Raw genomic sequence first — 24,517 nt, forward strand, 5'->3', positions numbered from 1 at the left:
TAGAACATAGAACATAGAAAAATACAGTGCAGTACAGGCCCTTCAGCCCTCAATGTTGCGCCGACCGAAGCCTACCTAACCTACACTGGCCCAATAACCTCCATATGCTTATCCAATGCCCGCTTAAATGACCATAAAGAGGGAGAGTCCACCACTGCTACTGGTAGGGCATTCCATGAACTCACAACCCGCTGAGTGTGGCATGAATATTGATTGTCACTTATCAGCCCTAGCCTGGATGTTGTCCAAGTCTTGATACATGTGAGGATGGAGTATACCATTGTCTGATAAGCCTCTAATGGAGCTGTGCATAAAAGAACATCCCTACATCTGACTTTGTGATGGATGATGTCTCACTGTCGAGGGCAGTCACTGTCACCTCACTGTTGAAATTCAGCTCTCTCATTCATGTTTACACCAAGGCTATAATGTGATCTGGGACCTCAGCAGAAGCCAAACTGTGCACAGTGAAAGGCATTGTGCAACTGCAAGTCTCTTCTTCTTTGAGACCTCGCATTCACTTGTCTCTTGAAGATTCTTCAAACAAATGTTTCTTCCCCCACAAGATCAAAGGAGTAAAACATGTGATTTTTGAGACAATTTCCTTCAAATCTACAGCCCCTGCCTTACCACCCTGGTGCAGCTACCCAACCCAACCCTTTACAAAGACTTTGCTTTGCTTGTCTCACATATTTTAAAGATTTTTCATGCATCACTGTGCAACTAAGAAAAAGATTCCAAATTTTGGATAAAACGTTGAATCAAGGCACTTTATTCCCTATTAGGCAGACATTAAATTTTTCAGAATACTATTTTAAATAGCATGGTGGAGTACTTTGTGACCATCAATATTTATCCTCCAACCAACATCACTGAAAGCAGGTTATTTAATCAGTATTCAAGTGCCTTTATAGGGCCTCGCTCATGCAAATTTGCTCCAATGTCTACATTACAACAGTGACTATCCTCCAAAAGTGCTTCATTGACATAAAGTGCTTTTGGATATCCTGAAGTAATTCAAGACGTAATTTCTTCCCTGTAATCTCTGGTTCTCAAACTTTCAATGACTTAAAATGATCCAGTCCCAGTTAGGGGCTGACAAAAACAGAAGTTGCTGAGAAAGCTCAGCAGATCTGACAACATCTGTGATTTCTGAGGAAGGGTCACCGAAACGTAAACTTTGACTTCTCTTCACAGATGTTGCCAGACCTGCTGCGCTTTTTCAGCAATGTCTGTTTTTGTTTCTGATTTACAACATCTGGTTCTTTTGGTTTTCATTCAGTGAGGGGCTACATCAAATCACCCTGGCCTCAGTGACAGAAGAATTAATATCAGCCAGGACTGAGTGAAGAGGTATTTAAAATCACCCATACCTTGGTGCACTATGTATTTAAAATCTCCCTCATGAGAGGATTAGATTGATCAGCTTTCACATGACCACATACCCACCTACCCCACACCCCCGAACAATCCCAACTAGTTCCCACACACAAATGCAAGGCTAAACACTGGTCAATGTATGGAATGGACATGTGAAGTATCAACACCAACGGCCCCTGGAATCTTGGATGTAGCAAAGCGAGGAATTTTGGTCTTTCCAATTGGTGACTGATGTTTGGGCAGATGAATATTCTCAGCACGGTTTACACTGAGACAGGAAAGTTCGAGATATCTCATAATTATGAAGCGAGTGGTTGAATATACTTTCTTTGAATAAAAGATTGGAATTTGAATGGCCTGGCAATATTGTTCAGCACTCTGTGGAAACTACCAGCCTAATACCTGCGGTCTCATTTCCTATTCACATCAATGAACAGCATAGATTGAATGTAAAATTGCTCAGTAAATGCAGAAGGCTACTTAAAATTACAGCCTTTGAACAAAAACAAGCTTATGCCAGGAGAAACACTGCAGGCTCTTTCAAAAGGCTGCTCTCATGCAACGGACATTTGATCTGCTAGTCCCAGTATTATGCAAAGTGTTTCAAGTGTTGGCCACTTGTGACACAGTGTTTAAATGTTCAGTCATGGTTTTCTGCTATTCAGCTCCTAGCGTGCCACGGCTTGGAAAATATGGAGAGGATAAATATTTCTGGACGTCTTGTCATCCAATTAGACTGGATAAAGCATTCCCGTCTGGTGAAAAGACACAAATTTTTTGTTTATGAATAATCATTCAAGTCAAAGCATAATTGATCAGAAGAAGGAGCAACAAGAATGACCATAAAGCCTAGATATTCCCAGAAGATGAATGTACTGACACAATCCTAGGTGTGATTGCATTAATACTATCCTATATTCTAAGTGCAAAAGTTGTAAGTTCAGATTCTATTCTAATGACATGGGTTCTATTCTAGTACCATGCCCTAGCCTGATACTCCCATGCCATGCTGAGTAAGTTTTACACTATTAAAGGTTCTTTTTATTAGATGAGACAATAAAATGAAGCACAATCATCCCTCAAAGGCAGATGTGAAAGATCCACAGCACCTCTGATTGAAGAACAGGGCAGGTTCTCCCTCGTATAAGACAAACATTTATTGCTTATTCATCATCACTGAAGAAGATATTGTTTTCATTATTTAATTACTGTTTGTGGGACTTTGTTTTTGTATAATTTGGCTAGCACATTTCCTATATTATAATAGTGACTACTGTGCTAAGGGTTCATAACATATTGTTTTGGACTCGGTTTCTAAAGTAGAGAAATACTGTATAGCTTTAAGTTTGATTTGTATTTATATATTGTGTGTGTTAACAATTGAAGGACATAGTTTTAGTTATGTTCTTGAATTCTAAGTTTTGGTTACATCCATCTAAATGAGGTCTTTAAAACCCTTGAGGTGAATAGTTCAAGGCATTAGGAAAAAGGATAACAGAAGAGAAAAAAATAACTAGGCTCTTGACTAGCAAAAAGGAGAGAGAAAGGGCAATATGTACATGTTCAGTCAGAGTGAAAATGTGCAGTTAGATTAGTAGTATCCAAAACGTTAGGGCTGGGGGAAAAAGTCCTGAGTGGCTTAAAAGAAAACTCCAGAAGCAAAAACAACAAATTTCTGAGTGTATGGCAACCCATGTGTTTTGGCTGAAAGCATTTAGAAGTCAAGGAAAAAGCTCCAGCAACCAATTACAGCCACATCAACTAACAAAGAACTTAATATCCTTCATTAACATTTGTGTATTTATAAGGTTGGTTTTGAGAGTAAAGGTTTGAAGCTTTATTCCTGATATTTGTAATAAGACCATCTCAAATAGTTCTTGAATAATGTAAAATAGTTTGGTTTTTTTGCACTCACAAATTTTGAGGTTCTTTTGATAAAGTGGCATTGGCAGCCTCTCGTGAACATGTTCAGTTCCTGGCCATCAAAGCAAACAAACAGCAAAAATAAAACTTATCTATCAAGCCAGGTTTTGTTCTGGAATCAGACTTGTACAGTATTAGCATCAGCTATGTTCATAACATTATGTTTCAATTTTAAAATATTTCAATGCTGTGAATTCCTTTGAGACAAACCACATTTGAAAAGACTCAGGATAGATGCAAACATTTCTTTCTTTAAATAGAAGAATATTTAAAGAAGTATGGTAACCTTTAATTGTAAAAATAAACTTAACTAATCTATGATTACTACCAGATAAGTTGGCTCAAAATAATCTAGTTTTACCTGATATGAGTTTAATGAAACAAAGTGATTCATTTTGGTAGGAAGAACATAGAAGGACAACATAAAATAAAGAGCACAGTTCACAACATAAGAGCAGAGAAACCTGAGTGGAGAAGTATACAAGTCATTGAAAGTGGCAGAACAGGATGAGAGACCAGAGTCTAGATGAAGGGCTTTTGCCCGAAATGTCGATTTTACTGCTCCTCGGATGCTGCCTGAACTGTTGTGCTTTTCCAGCACCACTCTAATCTAGACTCTGGTTTCCAGCATCTGAAGTCATTATTTTTACCAGGTTGAGAGACCAGTTAAAAAAAAACTCTACAGTATCCTAGGCTTATTAACAGTGAAAGGAGGTGATGCTGAATTTGTTTTGGATAATGGTTCTCCCTCAGCTGGAGTATTTTGGCAAGTTCTGGATGCCATACTTTAGGAAGAATACAAAGATCTTGGAGAGACAGTGCAGAAATGATTCACAAGAATGGTTCCAGAGATGAGGAACTTCAATTCGGAAGAGAAGTGGGTGAAGTTAAGATTTCTTTCCTTGGAGAAAAGTCGGCTGAGGGGAGATTTGGTAGAGGTCTGAGCGATATAAAAAGGGAGAAACTGTTTCTAATTATGAGCAGATTGAAAAGTAGGCAAGGATTTAAAGTAATGATGACATGAGGCAAAAACAGTTCTGCACAGCAAATAACTAAGGTCTAGACTGCACTCCCTGACATTGTGGTAGCGACAGGTCCAGTTGAGGCATTCAAAAGGGAATTAGACCATTATCTAAAAAGGGAGATTTGCAGGACTATGAGGAGAAAGCAGGAGAATGGAGCTGAATGAATTGTTCATTCAGAGACACCATGTGTTGACTCTTGTGCTGTAACAATTCTGTGATTCCCCAATTCAGCAATAGCTGGTATTAGTTTTGCTAGTTTTAGACTAACTGGTTCAATTGTTTCAATATTGAATCGTATGGCAAAGGCAGCAATTTCTTTTCCCCAAATATTCAAAATTCCTTCAAAAAGATGTGCCTAATTTCCGTCTGGGGTTTTGGGGTTGTTTCTCAGTCTCAAAAGGCCAAACTTAAAATTTTTCAGGGGAAACACTATTCTCTTCTGCCTCAGTGAATCCCTGCCACTTTTTAATGCTACTTTTTGCAAATCAGAATGCTTCCTGTGTGCAACGCATAACTGTCCCTGCTGGATTCATATTCATCCATTAAGACTGGAAAAGAATTTCCTGATTTTCATTGAAAACTGCGCATTTAACAAACCAAATAAACAGATGTCTCCTCCAGCAAGTCCTGAAGAAATTCATCAGCCTGGGAAAGGTAGTGAGTAAAGTGCCATGACATTCCTTGGTGTTTTTCAACAACATACAAGCCACCAAACATTGTGTACAACCAAGTTGAACATTTGGCAGGGAGGAAAGCTGAAAGGAGAATTAATGTTAAAGCCAAACCTTGTACATCTGAATACCAAAAAGGAGAAGCTCTGGCTCAACCTCCTGGGCATTAAGAAAGCCTCTTTTAAAATCTGAAATTTAGAATAGAAGTAGGCCTGTTCCATTTACAGTACATAGAGACAAAGGTGGAGGGATAGTCTAAAGTAGCTTACTTTTCATCTGCACAGCGCCTGGGCTCGGCTGCGCTAAGATCCTAGAAGAAGAAGGGGCAGAATGCTGAGGAACTATCCACCTGAGAGGCGATACAGGTCCAGGGTAAAGAACCTTGAGATGACTGAAAGGCAAGGTTGGAGGAAGATGCATCTGTCCAGAGTACTGGTGGTTAGGCTTTGGAACATTTTACAAGAAGACTTCAAGTCAAAGAGAAATCAAATGTATTCACTGCACTTGAAGGTGACCAGGATGCTTAATTCTTTTACATCTTTGCTCTTTTCAAAGCTCCACTGTGAATCTCTCAGTCTGCAACATATAGGAGCATCTATCAGGTAATTATTGCCCTTAATGCCAGGGTAGTCCATTTCACTTGCTTCAGGACGGATGGTGTCCTGCAGACACAGAGGCTGCCAGAATTTATCTCCGTATCTGAATCCTCCCAGGTGCAGGGGTTAGTTGACTATGTGCTTGTGCCAAGATACCCAACATGAATGCAGAGAGGCACATCAGCTGAAAGGGCTACCACTCCCTCAACAAAGTAACCCCTCTGTGACCATCACAAAAGATGCTTCCATAATTGTGCCTGCATCCTCACTGGTTGCCATGATTTATTTATCCTCAGGCAGTCTGAAGGTCTAGACTCACTCTCTTTGAGCACAGCTGAATCCTCGAGGAGAAAAGCTATTCCCTGAAAACCTGTTTTCTTACACACCTGCAACATCCCCCGACTCAGCTGCAGGGAAGGTACACTGATAGCCACCTTCATCCAAGGCCACTCACTGAACAGCTCAGGAGTCTTTTAAAGATGGAGATCAAGTGCCGAGAGGACGCAGTACAGTGGGCACTTCCCAGAATCAATGTGGTCTTTTACATTTTCTACAGCTTTCTACTGAGAAGAGTTGAATGTGGACCCTGTGGAGTAATGGGTCCTCCCCTCTGATAAGGAGGTGGAGGCATTTGCTGTCCATGAGGCTGGTGAGGTGAAACATCAACAGGAAGACAATCCCAACCCTTCCCCACAGGACAGGGAAGAGATTATCCATCTCTATCCTTTGAGCAATTCATGTGGGACCCCATCATCACCAGATGCTTTGGAGTATTGTTGGATGTGACTGTGTCCTGGGGTTGAAAGCTGACCAGGAGTTCAGACTATGTGACTTGGCTACATTAGGGATGGACGTTAGAAAGATCCAGCCTGGTAGAGGATTGATGGACTGTAGAAGGATATATCACATAGATTGGCTAAGATAATAAAGTATTTAGACATTATGGACATTTCTGTTAATGTAATGACAATAGTTATTATCTTTCACAGATAAACGTATTTGTTTTATTTATGGATTCCTAGTTTCTTGCTTAACACAACTAAACTTATATAAACAAGACAGCAATTCCATTAATGCTCTAACTGACACAGTTGCCTCTGCTCTCAGACACCCCTAAGTAGTGACCCCTTCTGGTCACAGGGAAGGTGAAGACAGGTTGCTCATATGCCTGAATAAATGGCTGTAAAGGTTGGGGGGGGGGGGGGGGGGGGGTTAGCCTCATTGTGCAGGGACCCTAGATTAGACTGCAATTCTGCCAAGGCAGCCATCATTGCTTGGATGTTGGACACAGAGCACCCAGCTGAGTGGCTCAGGAATCAGAGGATGGGGACATTCACTCCAAAACCGCTGAACCCTCACCTCTTCCTCTGAATCCTCAGATCGTTAAAATTGTGTCCTCATCACTGGACAGTATTTGGTGCTGGAGTTCATCTTCCATATCCTCACTTGCCATGAAATGTATGGAACTTTCCAAATCCATGACCTCCAGAATTCCAGGAAGAGAACCTTTATTTTAATTTTGATTTGATTTGATTTGATTTATTATTGTCACATGTACCTAGGAACAGTGAAAAGTTTTGTTTTGCATGCAGTACAGACAGGTCATACAATACAAAATGCATAAGAGTGATAGAACAGAGGAATGCAATATTAAGGCTGTAAAGAAGGCTCACAAAGAACAAGATCAACATTAAATTTGAAATTTGATCAATCCTTTCAGCAGGGAAGAAGCTGTCCTTGAATCTGTTGGTCTCTGTGTTTAAGTGTTTGTATCTTCTGCCTGTCGGAAGAGATTATAAACATGGTGGGAGGTGTCTTTGATTATGTTGACTGACTTTCCAAAGCAGCAAGAAGTATAGAGGACACACTCACCTTCAAATTCTGCTCCATGCTCCCAACCTGAGTTGGGGATATGTTGCCCATTCCTTCAAAGCCGTGATCCTAAAATTCTGGAATTCCCACAATGGGAATACCTTCATCACACAAACTGATGTTTACAAAGAAGGTGAAGTTCTCAAGACAAACTAAGGGCAATAAATGCCTTGTCAGTAACACCTACATCCCCCAAATGAACAGAAAGTAAAAGAAAAATTTACTAATCTCCAGGTATCATGAGACAATGTGGGGGAGGATGGATTTTTTTTACACATTAGGCCTTTATCTCATTTGTCCATCAATAATACTGGGAACTCCTCCCACACACAGCAAAGAGGAAAATCTAAGTTGCATTGCACAAACAGACTTCTGGGAGGTTTATCGAATAAAGCAGAAGCATTTTTTAATTTCTGATTCTTTATGTTGAATGCAGTACTTCTCTAAACTTTTTTGTCCCTCCAATGCAGACTTGTACTGTGACATCTGAAATTCTAAACCTATGTCTATATGTACATTAAGACTTTCATTCGACTGGTGTCAGTTGCAAGCTAACCTGTCTATTTCTGCATATTCAGACTGACGTGATGCACCAGAGTGTGTATGACTTTATCCATGTTGATGATCGGCAGGAGTTTCAGCGGCAGCTACACTGGGCCATGAATCCACCCCAGCAGGTACCTGGGCCAGAACCTCCAGGACAGGGAGCTAATGGTGTGTACACACAATCTACTTTCTCATTATCCTCAATACATGATGGAGTATGAGAAATGAGCTCCACCCTTGTACAGTAGCAGTAGGACTTGGGATTGTATGAACAGGTGGCGCTGTACCTTTTTTGCCTTGCAACACAACTCAGTGATTTTCTAAACTATACCAGAAGGCATTAACACTCCACAACACAGTGTTGTGTTGCAGTCGAATATAGATCATAACATGTCAGAGACTCCCTATTAATGAACTGATTGAAGAATATATTCTTAAGTTTATACAATAACATAAAATTGATAGTCCATCAGCAATCCATTTTATATCTCCTAATTTTTCAATTCCATTGACGTCAATATTTATAATGTTGCACAAAGTCAAAATTCCATCTCAAACTTGGTTCTTACATCAATCTGGCAGCTTTCATTATCTTGTTTCTGCTACTGGCCTGTAATTTGCCAAATTAATTGAATTGAGTTCTATCACTTCTCATGTTGGGTTTGAACCCACAAGGGCTGGAACGTGACCTGCACTCTGTTGATACAGGTGATTTTGACAAAAATGCAACAGTAAAGGACTGACACATTAACCAGCTCTATGATAGGTAATTCATCTTCACTGAAAATTCCTATATGGTTATTAGCTCGCTCTATCTCTGACTCATACTGCCATCTAATAAAATCCTCACGTTATTAGAGCTCTATTAAGTTATCTTCCCTTCATTAAAACCAACCATAGAAAATGCAGCAGTGGCGTGTTTCCAAATTTCTGAAGCCTGGTCTCTGTGGACAAGATTCCCTGTAGACAGGCCAGCCTAGTCAGATTAATTGTGAAAAACAATGGGTGAACATGCAAATACCAAGTGTAGAGGTAACTAGTTGGATAAATATTAAACTTTGTTAAATTTGGTATTACCTCTAGCTGAGAAGTAGTACTTTTGCCACTGAGGTAAAATATTGCAGGTTTGTGTCCCATTCTAGAGACTTAAACTTCTAATCTGGACTCTCACTCCACTGTATTACTGAAGGAGTGCTGTATCAAGAGAGGTGCTGTCTTTCAGATGGAAACTTAAAGCATGACATAAATATTCTGATGCCACTATTGTAAAGAAGAGTAGAAGGTTTCTTCGAGTGACCTTCATAATATTTAACAATATCGTGTATCAGATTAACTAGTCAAGATCACATTGCTGTTAGTGAGAGTTCACTGTGAGCAAATTGGCTGCCATTTTCCCTAAATTACCATAGCAACTATATGTCAAAGGTGCATCATTGGTTGTATAGTACTAAGGGGTATGGTAGAAGTGCAAATCTTCTTTTCTTCTTTTACAAGAGCTTTTGGAGCATTTTTGAGAAATGGTAAACTGATGGAGTTTATTATAAAGTGGAATTTTTTTTTCAAGGAAATTCAAATACTGGTTATATTGTTTCATATCTATGATCCACACAACTGATATAAATTTGGAAAGCCCAAATGTACTATTGGCTTGGCTCAGTTGATAGTAATCCAACCTCTAAAATTAAAAGGTTGAGAGTTCAAGCCTATTGCAGGAGTGGAGATCATAGTCAGGGCTGACATTTCAGTACTATGCTGCTAGTCATCCTTCTGATGGGATATTAAGCTAAGGTCACACCAGTCTGTCCAGCTGCATGTTAAAGATCCAGGAGGACTGTCTGAAGAAGAGCAGGGGAGGCCTTTCTGTCATCTTCTCTCAATCAACAATACTAAGCACTGGTGCACTGATAATTACTTCTCTGTTTATGAAATGGATGTAGTGATCAGGTGCCTAATATGAGCACTATGAAATATATTCTGAAAGATATGATAAGACTTTGTATAAAATGCAAGTTCAATTTTGTTTTTGGCCTCCAAGATCTATTGAATCACCTGAAGCCTCTTACTGGCTTGTTTACTGATATATCGCTTGTAGTGGATATAACAGTGACTTGATTTCCTGGTGAGAGATTAGTAATTCTAAAACTTTACCTTGTCAAATTTCAGGTGATGAGTATCGGGGCTCTTTCAAAGTTCGTGACTCAAAAATTCATGACCCAAAAGTTCTGCCACCAGAGTTTTCTCCATTTTTGAACCGTTGTTTCATCAGTCGAGTGCGTTGCCTGTTGGACAGCACGTCAGGATTCCTGGTATGTAAACTATTGAGGAAAGACCTGAAGAAAAAGCTACTGTCTTCAACTGATTTGATATCCAAGGGCAAGGCAAGGCCTGATCCCCATGATTATATTGTGAATCATCATTGTTGGGGCTCTACAGCCCTCAGTATAAGGTTTCAGTCGGAGGAGAAGTCTTGTCATGAGCATACACCCATGTCACTAGGTGCAACCTTTAGTTCCAGTCTGTCCCTTCAGAGTTGTCAGGCTGGCATCTGCCAGTTTCAGACACATTACAGAAAACTCTCTTGCCACTTACTCCCGAGAAAGATAATTTTAATGGCCTGCTCAGCCCTTTCACCTCCCCACCCTTGGGAAAGGCCCACAATTGCTGCTAGTAAGCTTGTTATGCCTCTTTTCTCTCAGCATTCCAGCTTCTGAGGATTCACTGGCTACATCCAGCAGGCCTGAGACACAGTTAGAGTCCTCATTCTGGCACTTCCAGATAAATGGACTCAGTCGGAACGAGTGAAGGCTCACCTACCTCTCCACATGAACCAAACCATTGGAAACTGCACTGTTAGGTTAGTGCCTGGTCTGGTAGTCAGCCTTCCTCACCAATGTTACAGCCGATTGTCCTGGAGAGCCTTCTGGTTCCCATGCTTCAGGTCGGAACAGGGGTTGACCATTCAACCTCTCAAGCCTATCCTGCCATTCAATTAGACCATGATCAATCTGTATCTTAATTCTGTCTAGCTGCCTTGATATTAAGATTCCCAAGACCCTTTACCTAACAAAATTAGATTTGATCTTCAAATTGTCAGCTGATGTGGATTCAACAGCATTTGGGGGGGGGGGGGGGGGGAGGGGGAGGTTCCAGATTTCTACTACCTTTTATATGAAAAGATTACTTCCTGATATCATCCACATGTGGCTCAGCTCTAACTTAAAGGTTATTCCCCTCTCCCCCCTGGTTCTGGATTCCTTTAACAAAGGAAACTGACTCTTGCTTTTTACCCTGTCAATTCTTTTAATCATTTAAACAGGTTAATTTGATCACTCCTTGACCTTCTAAAGGCAAGGGAGTAGAAGTGTAATTTCTTTGCATCAACTTTTTTTTCTGCTCTGCTTGTTTCTTTATTTCTTCACCCCTCCCACCTTCTCATGGCAGACAATGCAGTTCCAGGGCAGACTGAAGTACCTCCAGGGACAGAGGAAGAAAACTGGTTCTGGTGCCAACCTTCCCCCACAGCTGGGTTTGTTCTGTATTGCCGTGCCACTGCTGTTCCCTCCCATCAACGAGATGAATCTGAAAGGGTTGCTCCTCAAAACCAAACACAGGCTCGATGTCAGTCCTCAGACACTCAATGCAAAGTAAGTGACAATTCCCTAACTCGATCACATTAGAATGATCAGCAATGCACTTCATGAAGCAGATCAATTGTAACTTTGAAAGTATATGCATGAGAAAGATAAATTTGTAATGCTCTGAGGAAATAGTAGAGGAGTAAAACAAGTTGTCTGACGTTTTCAAAACCCTGGTAGTAGGATGATGAACTGAATGCTTCCTTCAGTGCCTTATGATTTCATAATTAGTCATAGAGTCATAGAGATGTGCAGTACAGATCCTTTGGTCCAATTCATTCATGCCAACCAGATATCCTAAATGAATCTAGTCCCATTTGCCAACCTGTGTCTGCGTGGGTTTCCTCCGGGTGCTCTGGTTTCCTCCCACAGTCCAAAGATGTGCGGGTCAGGTGAATTGGCCATGCTAAATTGCTCATAGTGTTAGGTGCACTAGTCGGAGGGAAATGAGTCTGGGTGGGTTACTCTTCGGAGGGTCGATGTGGACTGGTTGGGCTGAAGGGCCTGTTTCCACACTGTGGGGAATCTAATCTAATCTAATCTAATTTGGCCCATAACCCACTAAAACCTTCCTTTTCATATATTCATTCAGATGCCTTTTAAATGTTGTAATTGTACTAGACTCTACCACTTCCTCTGGCAGTTCATTCCATACACACAGCATCCTCTGCATGAAAATGTTGCCCCTTAGTTCCCTCTTAAATCTTCCCCCTCTGACCTTAAACAGAGACAAGGAGCTCATGAGAATATGAAATGCACTATCTCTTTTGAGGGTGTTTAGGTAGAAATTGCCTCACTGTTGTCTTTTAGAGAATGAAATCCAACATTCTTACAAAGGCTAGGGTGATCTATGACTCCGGTCCCATAATAACATGTTTCGATTTTAGCTCCACTCTGAATCACCCTAGTTCACCGTTCACATGGATGAACTGCAAATTAACTAGAAATGGACAATGAATGTTCTCCTTGCTGACCATATCTCAAATTAATAATTTTTTTAAAAAACTTTAAAGTATCACGTGGCCAACAATAATGTCTATTCATCACTTTTTAAATTTAATAATTCAGACATACAATTAGCCAAACCAACTTCTTCAAACATCATATTGAACAAAGCTATTATGTTTTTGTCCTGGATATTTTAGAATCTATAAACCTTTTTGATGTATGGGTGTGACTGGTAAGGTCCGAATCACCCTCAGAAGATGGTCTATAGCCTTGATTGTAAGCTGCTAGCCAGTTAGTATATCTGAGTGTCTTGTTAGACTTTTTCAGAAGCTGGTTACAATAGTCACAGTGAAAGTTGTTTTTGCTGACCAAGCACTTTATTTTCACATTTTTATCTTCCTCACTGAAGATAAATGTCTTTATCTCTATTAGTCTGTTTGTTTACAAACATTATGTGTTCAACAAAATTTGGTACTCAGATATGTTATGGCCCAAGGAAGGACTGACTCGTTTTTGAATATGTGAACCTCAATTTTTTTGAAGATTTGTCAACACTGGGACACAGCGCAAATTGACACTTTAAAGAATGTTGTGAGTTGTTTAATTTTGAGTGTTGTCGATTGTTTTAGAAGGTTGTGGGTTGTCTCAGCTGATGTGGTAGAGTTTGCCATAGCTGTCAAAATGCAAACCAAGTTCCCTCTTCACTTGTTTTAAATGGAATTCGGATTCTCAACTTGCCATTGGTTTACCTGAATTCATCTTGTGGGTGGCACAGTGGTTAGCACTGCTGCCTCACAGCGCCAGAGACCTGGGTTCAATTCCCTATGCACATTCTCCCTGTGTCTGCGTGTGTTTCCTCCAGTGCTCCGGTTTTCTCCCACGGTCCAAAAAGTGTGCAGGTAAGGTGAATTGGCCATGCTAAATTGCCCGTAGTGTTGGGTGAAGGGGTAAATATAGGGGAATGGGTCTGGGTGGGTTGCTGTTTGGAGAGTCGATGTGGACTTGTTGGGCCGAAGGGCCTGTTTCCACACTGTAAGTAATCTAATCTAATCTTATCTACATCATTAATTTAAATCTCTGAGTTACTAGCTGAGTGGCCTAACTGTTATTATTACTATTGCTTTGGTAAAATCACTTTGGATGCAGTATGCATTCAGTAACCAGCTAAAAACACTAAGTTTCCCAGCTTCAAGTCAGATTACTTCAAAATGCATGAATTGCAGCTGTTTCCATTAACCAGGTCAGATAGTGAATTGTCCCCAGCCCACCCCAGTCCACCCCAGTCTACTTTCACTGATCATAATTACAGGCAGAGCACAGCTATTTAAATTCAGGAAAAACAACCTAAAAGGAGTCTTTACAAGGTTAGGCGACACCAGATGATCTTCAGGACAAACCAAAATGTCACCCATTCCTTAGCTTTTCTGAACACCTTTCTCATCCTCTGTTCACTTCTTCCTAACCCACTCCTCACATCCCCTGCTCCAAGCATGACTGGGCGTGGTTTAGATTGGGGAAGCTCTTTCCCATAATTCATAACAGCTAAGCCTCTGACTTGGGTGTAGGTATGCATTGAGGAAGACTAAAGATCAGAATGAAATGAAATGAAATTCTTAAGGCTTGAGACCAATGGATTTTTGTCAAGTAAAGAATCAAAGAGTACAGGATAAGTGCAGGTAAATATACTCAATCAAGTCTGGAAAATTATAGCAAAGGGGCTAAATGGCCTATTTTCTTTCCTGTGTGGTGAGAGGTCAATTGGATGGAGATGAAATAAGAATAAACAAGCGCATTTATTTTCAAATGTCACTGGTGGGCGATCAGTGGGAGAAAGTATTTGAATTTGGCAATGTTACATACAAGGCTTGGGGATGTTCTCTCTGTTGGCTGTTGCAAAATTTGGGCTCTAGAGAATCTGGCCCTGTTTTTCTGCTTTCCCCTGCTCAGTCTTAACTCGGATTAAATCAGATGTAGTTTAGGCAATGAGCTCACTGATAAATGGAAACAGAAATTCTGCGTTTTTATTAATAGGGACAGGCAAAGCAAAATTCAACATCCAGTTGCCTCACCCTTCCTTACCTCCCCCCGCCTCTCCAACAAACATCCACCCTCAAATTCACTATCTGACCTGAAACAATCAGGGTTACTTCAGGCCACAATACACTCCATCCAATAATTGGGTCAGAATACAGAATGTCAACACACATGGTGCCAAATTGAGTGTTTCCAGCATTATGTTTTTGAACTGAGAATATTTAGTTCTTAAATTCTATGCCCTCCATCAAAATACTTGAGCTTCACCAAGCAATGCAAGTCCAGCATTTCCATCTGCTGGTAAATAGCTGAAATTACACATGTATCTAAACTCCTTTTATTGTCCACTTAATGAAAAGCTGTAGAGCCAATAGCTAATGCACTTGGCAATGTTTTAAATCATTTGGAACGGGCATTGTAGTTTAAATAAAATTAAATCTACCCTATTTTGTCCCTGCTTCTGCTCATTTTATTTTTCAGTTAAGCCAATTTATTGTTTTATCCTTAGGTACCTTCAAAAAGGTGGTGCTTGTCATGATTTAGGCTTGTGTGTGTATTAAATGCTATACAGTACTTGATATTGAATAAGGTACTGAACCCTGAACTGCACAGAGGAACATCTGATCTTCAAGTGTAAGGCCAGTTAGTGCATGCAGCAGCATTAAGAAGCAGCCTGCATGAAAGCTTTGTTAAATCTTTGTTAAATCTGCAGTTTGTGCTGTAGATACAGTTAAGCACCTTGTAACATTCTTACTAAGTTAACAATAAATACAACTTGCTGAAGTCAGTCTAATTTTTACATTGCAAGAAATCTCATAATATATACAATAAATGATGAACATTATTGTCTATTCCTGCATCAAATCTTCCAGGATACTTTGCACATGATGTCCTGCTTTGTTGCTTAAGGTCCTGTGGAAGTGGTAGTTTGTAATGTGCACAAGAGGATATAATGTGGAAAATACCTGAATTATAACAAAGCTGCACTGAATCTCAAAGAGATCCTGAAGCTAATTCCTCCTTCGCTCCACAAAAGCTAGATATTTCCTTGGAAATGAAGGTCCTTTCCCTGTCCCAACATGAGCCAATGGGCTTTCTTATTAAAAAGCTGCCCATTGCCTTTCCTTATAGCTTGTTTGCAACAGGGTGCATGTGGTAATAATCCTCATGTGGGGAAATCGAAATCTATGACAACAGGGATCAGGATCCCCTCAATGTTTGCGTTGTGCAGTAAGTGTCCCAGAAGTCTCTGCAATACTATTTGATCTTCCTGTTAATACAAATTCTCTCTCTTTTATGGAACAGGGAAATAGGAATAGGAACAGGAATAGACTGTTCAGCCCCTAAATCTTGGTCTACCATTTTGTTAGACCTGAATCTTAACCTTCACTAGTCTTGGCTGTTTAACCCATAATACATTGTCTAACAAAAACATATTGTAATGATGCTAGCTGATATCCTTACTGGACAAGCAGATATCAGACTGAAATCTAGTTGGATTGATCATGTTTTGTTTCTTTTGTTTAACAAGGTTTTTTTTCATTGAAACATTTACAGCAATTCTGTAAATTTGGTTTAATCAGAAAACAGAAGTTTAATATGTGAAAGAAATTAAGGTTAAAAAGAATAAACCAAGCTATTTACATAAGGTACAATTTAAAAATTAAATAATAGAAATTCAATCCCATCTATTCCAGCACCATCACTTTGTAGTACACCATATTAAGTCCCCTTCTCTCTTACATCTAGAGGTTAACATATCTGTTCTTTCAATTCTCAGCCTTAAGAGTTTGATAGTCTTTTTCTCACATAGTCACACAACTGAGCATTGACTTTCTCGGTTTTAAATAACCTCTTCAGGGTTCTAACCAAACACTTTGGTCTGAAGTCTTCAACTAAAACTGTTACATTGAAGTACATATTTCCTAATTGTTCTAAACTAATTCCTTTCTCGAGGACAAACTCTTTCTTACATCTTTCTTCAACTTTGCTGAACTGAAACCAAAAGCTTTCCAGTCTATAAGCGTTTCCCCTAAATAAAGCAATTCTTGATTTTTCTAAACCAAAATCAAGGTACTGCTTTTTTGTTTAATTGTAAAACTCTTGCACCGTAAACAATTTCCCATTACCATTCCAGGAATACTCTCTCTCTCGTGCGGGTTTAAAAGAGTCATGACTCCTGAATGCTTGATAAGTTGATCATAAACCTCGTTTTACAACAGATCAAAACCCACATACCACTAGATCAAAGTCCAAACTCTAAAATAAATGAAATAACACACCTTACATCATGGTAGTAACATCAGCTTTGACATTTCCAATGGAGCTAACCTCAACCTAGCTTTTTAAAGACTTTTTTACATGCCCCAACCTAGCTGTACTTGTAAGGTTACTCTTTGGGGGGGATACTTAATCATCTGAAACATTTCAATTCAAACATCCCTTAATCTTCTATAGCTGAGGATATACAAACCTAGCCTATGCAACGTGTTCTCATTTATTTAATCCTTTAGCTCCTGAGGTGCAATGTTCAGAGCCGAACACAGTCCACTAGATGCTGGTTTAAGCAGAATGTTATACAACTTTAATATAACATCTACCCTCTGCTGATGCAGTGATTCCACTTTGTTGCATGCAGGGGCAAAGCAGCTGCAGGATGGTCAGACACAGAGGTCCGAGCAAGGTCAGGTTGCCATTACCTCCATTTCACAGACATGCTGTACTGCGCAGAGAACCAAATACGAAGTAAGTTCCTCCCTAAACACCTCAATTCATTAATTTTCTCTTCTTTTTAAGCTTGCTCATTTAACCTAGTCTTTGCCAAGTTTTTCATCACCTATCCTAATGGGACTCGGTGTTTCATTATATTCGATTACATTTCTTTGAAATATCTTTTAATAGGTTGAAGACACTAGGCAAGTATAAAGTTGTTGTATGTTAGAAACTCCACTCCGCAATCAATGGTGTGAAATTTTCCAATTTGATTAGTCACAGGATGGCTGAACAGAATAAAGCTGATCAAATATTATTCTGAGAAAATGTTTTATGTTCTCACAAACAGTGGTGAATGCTGAAGAAAAGGGACTTAGAGTCTTCAGAGTACTCACAAAGGAAGGCCAGTGGGTTTGGCTTCAAAGTAATGGCCATCTGCCCTACAGGAACAAAACCTCAGAAGATGCCACAGCACCTAAAGATGAAATCAAGTATGTTTTATTTTACAGTTTTTGTATTATTGTCATTCACTGACTATTAATGTTTTTTTTGTTTTTAATATTAAAATCTACATTTTTGCTTTCCTCCAATGTTGCTTTCAGAAGCATCCTGGAGATTCATCTTTACATTTCTGAGATCTCCAGAGTAATCAAGAATTTTTGCCCATTTGTTACCTGCAACTGTAATTAAACTACAATCAGTACGAATTGTAATCTTACCTAATTTAGAAGAGGATTATCTTGTTTAATTTATCTATTAATTTGATCATTAACATTATCCTATTTTCTTGTATATCTACAGAGCTTTCTTCTTGTATTCAGTCCACGGTAATAAGCTGTGGGTGAGGGAGTAATCCCAATTGGTTCTGCCCAAACAAAGGCTATAAACAGCCACTTTCAGATTGAAGTTAATGCAAATGGTGAATGTCTGGATTCATAGTTGATGATCTTCAAAGCCACCCTCTGTGCATGGTGTAGTAATGTTTCTCACTTTCCACAGGGATGCAGAGAGATCCAGAGAGGACCGTCTGAGAAACCAATCAAATGTAGACCAGGCTGCCAGTGCCAACAGACTAGTCTACAACAACTGCACTGAAACACCTCTGCAGTTGAAACATCTATATGAGCAGCACTCAGAAAAAGAAGGAAGAGAGGAGAAATATGAACCCATTAGAAGTGACAATGGTGTTAACCAAAATGAACCACTTAATTTTTGCACCTCATTTCCCAGGAGTCCAAAAGTTACCATGGCAGATGATTTATGGGGCCCAGAGTACTCCAGAGGTCTCTCGAATTTGCAGCCACCAAAACAAATGGAGAGGTTAAGTAACATTCCTGTTCGAGAGGCCAAGCCCTTCTGTGGTAGAAGTAGACTGCTGTCCGAGCCTCGGCTTAGGGGTAGCACCCAGGCCTCCAGCTTTCAAAGTATATCCCAGAGCTTCAGGAACATCGGCGAAGAGGTGCAACAGAACCAGCCCTATGGCACCTTGCCATACACTAACCTGGATGGTTACCCGTCTGAAAGCTGTAAGTCTGAAGATGCCAGCTTTGTGGCTAGCAGGCCAAAGGAGCACCCTGCGGGGTACTGCAACAGTGCAGAAGTATTTCTGGGAGTGCACATCAAAAGTGAATACAGTCCTGACTCGCACAATGAAATGGATGAGCCACTAGGATCCCCAAGTCATCAGTGGGCTGACACCGGAGAGGTTGGGCAAAAAATGGCAACGAGCTTCCCAGGGCAGCCACAGGTGAAGTGTGATCCCAATACAATGGAGCAGTTGCCACCCTGCGAAAAACTGAAGACTCCTTTGCTACCCCCATTCTGCAGAGCCAGCGTGGCCAAGGGCAGCAGCCTATGGATGGCAAACAGCGCATGTAGCCACAACCGACTGTTGAAACATGACATAGACATGGCTCATTTCAGTCCACAGAGCGCTGCTCAATCCCGTTGCACTCACCATGATCAACCCGTAGACTGTTTGCAGGCAATTGCCTTCCCACAGCGTCTTATCCAGGACAAGGACTTGAGTCAGGATACACACAAAATACCACTGCAGTTCAAAGGTCATGACCTAATCCACGCAGTCATCAAACGAGAACCCTCACTCTCTCCTCCCTGGTCTTGTGACAATCCACACAACACACAGACAAGCTTACAAAGAAATATGCCCAGTTGTTTGATAAATTCATTGACTCATAAAATTACACAGAACACATATTTGTAATTTTTTAAATAATGACATTGTTTTAAAGTTTTATTTCAAAATGCCTTTGCTCTGAGAATGTTTAATGAAAATATTTACTTTGCTGTAAACCCTGATGTATTACCCATCGCCATTTGTTTTGCAATTTTGTATGAAGATTTTCATTATAATTTGCCGTTGATGTATTGTGTATGAATGTAACAGTCTTGGAGTACATGATATACATTGAAATACTTGATATTTATGTCTGAGGAATCCACAGGTAGAACAACAATTTGGATTTGTACAGTGCTTTCAAAATAATAAACATCCCAAAGCATTTTAAAGCATCATTAGCAGACAGAATTTGGTTCTAAGCCCTGTAAAGAAGATATTGGGACATCTTGTCCAAAGAGAGAGGCTTTAAGGGGTGTTGTCAAGGAAGAGAGGGCTAGAGAGGAAAAGAGAGTCAGTGGGGCATTTGGGAAATTCCAAAACTTAGGGTCTACACTTTCAAGTCATGGTCTCCAGTTGAATGTAATAAATCTCTGATTTTAATTTGGGATATTGAGTGTATGGATTAAAATTAGAGCAACTGTTTGGTCAAAAGATATGTAGCCTTTATGTTGTCTATACAAAAACATTTAATTTCTTTTTTTTCACCTTCACTGAGTTTCTGGTCTTGTCCTTAAGACAATTGTCCACTTTTCTGCTGTTGATATCTTGTCCAAATCATTTTTTCATGCTATCAGTCTATGAAATGGCTGATCCACCATATACCTCAGCCTTATCTAGTCTGAACCTGATATCCACAAAGTTCCAGCACCAGAGCATTGGGCAGCAACATGGATAAATGTGGTGTATTTCACCTGAAATGACTACATTCAGATTAATTACAATCCTGGGATGCGTAACTGGTATAACTCAGGTTAAATCTAGGATCTTCCTTTGTCAGTATCATACATGGACCTTATTTCTTTTTTCATTTTAAATCATCTAATATAAAATTACTTTGCTTATTATGTTTGTTCTTCTGCAAACTATGTGCTATTGCAAACAAAATAATGTGCAAAGAGTTTTTCTGTTCTTTTGCAATTGAAAAAAGGAAATGAACTATCTTGGGACATCTTTTTGCATTAAAGGGACAATATAAATTCATGTTGTTGTATCCAACACATAGAATATCAGAGCGTGGAGATGCACATCATCTTTATATTGAATTTCTATTGTTTGTGGGCCTGTGCCGACACTCATTCATGTTCAAACCTGCTCTGTAACAAATCATGGGGTAGGATATTCACCCCATTATAGAACAGGAACATGGCATCATTTTGACCACCAGCTGGCATGCCAGCTTACCAGCATTATCCTAGCCCCAAGCAGTTTTTGTAAATGCTTGGTCAGGGGTAGATCAGCGACCCACCTGCAAGTGGGTGGTAGATAGTTAGGATCATTAAAACCCCAATTAATGTCTTGGACCAGAGGCCAACTGGAATGTTCTTCAAATTGAAAAGTCCTCTTTATTCCTTCAGCAGCTTCTTCTGTACTGGAGAGTCCTTTAGCTTTAAAAGCCCACCCACCATTGTTAATTGGTGGTATGTTTTCAAGCCCCTAATTGAAAAGAATCAAGGCAAAATCAGTGAGCTTTCCTTACATAATGCAGGGTTAGAATCAGGGTTTGATCCTGATGTCAAGATCCTGACCCCAAGTAGAAAAATCTATCCATAGCCTTAGTAGTATAATGGCTGTATTGTTGGACTGTACCTCCATAAAGTTTACATCTAATGTGACCATGTGGCTGTTGGATTATCATTAAAAACAATGATGACCTTTCAGGAAGGAAACCTGTCACCTTTGTTCAGTGTGGTCTCTGTGTGTGATTTCATAACAGACTTTCTGTTGTGCTCTGGAAGAGACCATGACAAACTCATAATGATACTCAGTTGTATCACCACCTTCTCAAAGTAATCAGGGAATGGCAATAAATTATGGCCTTGCCAATGATGCCAACATCCCATTAGCAATATTGTTAAAGCCACAGGTGCCTGCAAACATATTCCTCATCTTTTATGTTTGCATTTGTATAGCATTTTAAATACTTGCCAAGTCAATATTGTGGTTTCTTTTGTTCAGATGTGTCGTAATCATAAGAATCAGGAAATACAGGCACAAATCACAGGAAATCAGGCACATCAAATTGTTTCATTGACATAATAAAATAGGAGCATCACATTTGATTAAATTCTTGTTTACAGTACATCATTCTGATAGCATCAACATAAGAATATCAATGTAACTTGTAAGTAAAAGTTTACAGCTAAGTTTGAAATTAGATTTCCTTTTTGGCAATGTTTTTCCCATTGCATTTATATATTACACCTGTGACGTAATCACTGCAAGATTAAAGGGACTTCACCTCAGTAAATCACTAGGAGACATTTAACATCATTCAATCCATCGATCACAACATTGTGTTTTAATTTAAATGGCTTCCCTGTGAAGATTAATATAATTCTCTCCGCTTGTTGTCTCAAAAATGATTACTTGTGAGTTGTCTCCTTCAGAATGTCAGAAAAGTATGCCTAGCGTATTAAATCAAGTATTAAAAGGATAAAATTTTGAGGACAAGCACTTCACCACCACTGTTTACGAACTGCTAAAGTACATTGTCAATGTTGCTGCTCATCTTTGTAAAATAAAAACAGCAATAATGTACAGAAAGCAACATTTATTTACGAAATGCCAATTTTGTTTTCATTATATGTGACATCTTTATTACTTTGCTTTTGTTTGTGTCTATTAACATTTTTTTTAGGGGTGGTGCAAATTACAGCAGAAAAGCACTTGTAGGTCAAGTATTGCTGGTAACCATTTCCGTTTCAACAAGTTGCCTTAAAGCCAACTTCATAAACCCACCGCTAAGACAAATCAGTCTTTGGCAGTTCAAACCTATCACCGGTAAGCACTTGTTCCCTCCCAACTTCCCTTTAGGAGGACAGCAAGATTTTTGTACTAAGTTTTTCTGCAGTTCCTATTGCATTATTTAGAAGTTAATGTACCAGCAGATATTTCTGAGATCATTTGCAAGTTTTTAAATTATATTTTATATTCAATGCTAGTCAATCTTAATGTTGCACACACACAGTCAAAACCTAATGTTGTTTTCAGATGGGGGAAAACACAATGTATTTCAGTCCACATTTTAACATCATACATTCTGTCCTTTCCTGTTCACTTCCATGATAAGTTCCTATGTCTCCACCTTTAAATGGATATGAGCTGTGAGGCATTAAACTGAGGCTCCATCTGCCTCTCAGGTAAATGTAAATGATTCATAGTTGTCCTTCAAAGAAAACAGGAACTGGTGTCCAAGTCCAAGTCAACAAATATCCCTCAAATTAGTTCACTAAATTATGTACTCATTATTACATTGCTGATTAGGGGAGCTTGCTGTGCATAGATTGGCTGCCATGTTTTCCTTACATAATGCAGGGTTGGAATCAGGGTTTGATCCTGATGTCAAGATCCTGACCCCAAGTAGAAAAATCTATCTATGGCCTTAGTAGTATAATGGCTGTATTGTTGGACTGTACCTCCATAAAGTTTACATCTAATGTGACCATGTGGCTGTTGGATTATCATTAAAAACATTGATGACCTTTCAGAAAGGAAACCTGTCACCTTTGTTCAGTGTGGTCTCTGTGTGTGATTTCATAACAGACTTTCTGTTGTGCTCTGGAAGAGACCATGACAAACTCATGATGATACTCAGTTGTATCACCACCTTCTCAAAGTAATCAGGGAATGGCAATAAATTATGGCCTTGCCAATGATGCCAACATCCCGTTAGGAATATTGTTAAAGCCACAGGTGCCTGCAAACATATTCCTCATCTTTTATGTTTGCATTTGTATAGCATTTTAAATACTTGCCAAGTCAATATTGTGGTTTCTTTTGTTCAGATGTGCCGTAATCATAAGAATCAGGAAATACAGGCACAAATCACAGGAAATCAGGCACATCAAATTGTTTCATTGACATAATAAAATAGGTGCATCACATTTGATTAAATTCTTATTTACAGTACATCATTCTGATAGCATCAACATAAGAATATTAATGTAACTTGTAAGTAAAAGTTTACAGCTAAGTTTGAAATTAGATTTCCTTTTTGGCAATGTTTTTCCCATTGCATTTATATATTACACCTATGACATAATCACTGCAAGATTAAAAGGACTTCACCTCAGTAAATCACTAGGAGACATTTAACATCATTCAATCCATCGATCCCAACATTGTGTTTTAATTCAAATGGCTTCCCTGTGACAACAATTCAAAAGTATCCTACTACCCGTGAGAACTTTGGAATGGCCACACAATGTACAAGTGCTATATAAATGCAAGCTCTGTTATTTTTCTTTCCATATGTAAAATCATTCTATACACTACCATACATGGTATTGCCATATTTTCCAGTACAAGTACGGACAGATTTTTAATGTTGAAATAATAACAAGAGATTTTTGCAAATATTAGGTTTTTAACATAGAATTTGAAATATAGATGCAACAACTGAGTTTTTCTAAAGCTTGAGAAGATAGTTTCTGTTCAAAAACAAAACTTCATAAAATCTTCATTATAATACTGTTTACATCATTAATTTCCATTTTTCCTTAATTAAAATACAAAGAAGAAAATTCTCCTCATTATCTTTCAGATCGTGTGGATCTGTCAGGAAAACAATTAAAGCTGTCAGTTTCTCCAATGAATGTGTTTTCAGATGTTAAGACAATGTAAAAATCCTTCATGTTCTGCCATTTTGCAGTGTGCACTAAGTTTTTTTGTAATTATAAAACATTGTAAATATTTGTTTAAAAATAACCTGCAATAAAGTATTTGTACAGATTTTGTCAAAAACTCTTGGTATCGGTGTAGATGCAAGTAACACACACCTGAACAAAGCACTAAAGATAGGCAAGTGTTAGTTTGA

The 24,517-nt window shown here is 39.2% G+C and overlaps 1 protein-coding gene across 3 annotated transcripts in view; it reads left to right on the forward strand.

The window, feature by feature from the left end:
- Positions 1-24,121, forward strand: part of LOC132832342 (aryl hydrocarbon receptor repressor-like) — a 196,551-nt gene extending 172,430 nt beyond the window's left edge. For all 3 annotated transcript variants that reach the window (XM_060850273.1, XM_060850272.1, XM_060850271.1), the window contains 6 exons: positions 8,046-8,181; positions 10,177-10,319; positions 11,455-11,657; positions 17,269-17,375; positions 17,692-17,833; positions 18,342-24,121. In XM_060850273.1, the coding sequence (XP_060706256.1) occupies positions 8,046-8,181; positions 10,177-10,319; positions 11,455-11,657; positions 17,269-17,375; positions 17,692-17,833; positions 18,342-19,566 (1,956 nt within the window). In that variant the 3' untranslated portion in view covers positions 19,567-24,121. The remainder of the gene's footprint in view (positions 1-8,045; positions 8,182-10,176; positions 10,320-11,454; positions 11,658-17,268; positions 17,376-17,691; positions 17,834-18,341) is intronic.
- Positions 24,122-24,517: the final 396 nt, after the last annotated feature.

Source organism: Hemiscyllium ocellatum, chromosome 34, assembly GCF_020745735.1.
Source record: "Hemiscyllium ocellatum isolate sHemOce1 chromosome 34, sHemOce1.pat.X.cur, whole genome shotgun sequence".
NCBI classification, from domain to species: domain Eukaryota; kingdom Metazoa; phylum Chordata; class Chondrichthyes; order Orectolobiformes; family Hemiscylliidae; genus Hemiscyllium; species Hemiscyllium ocellatum.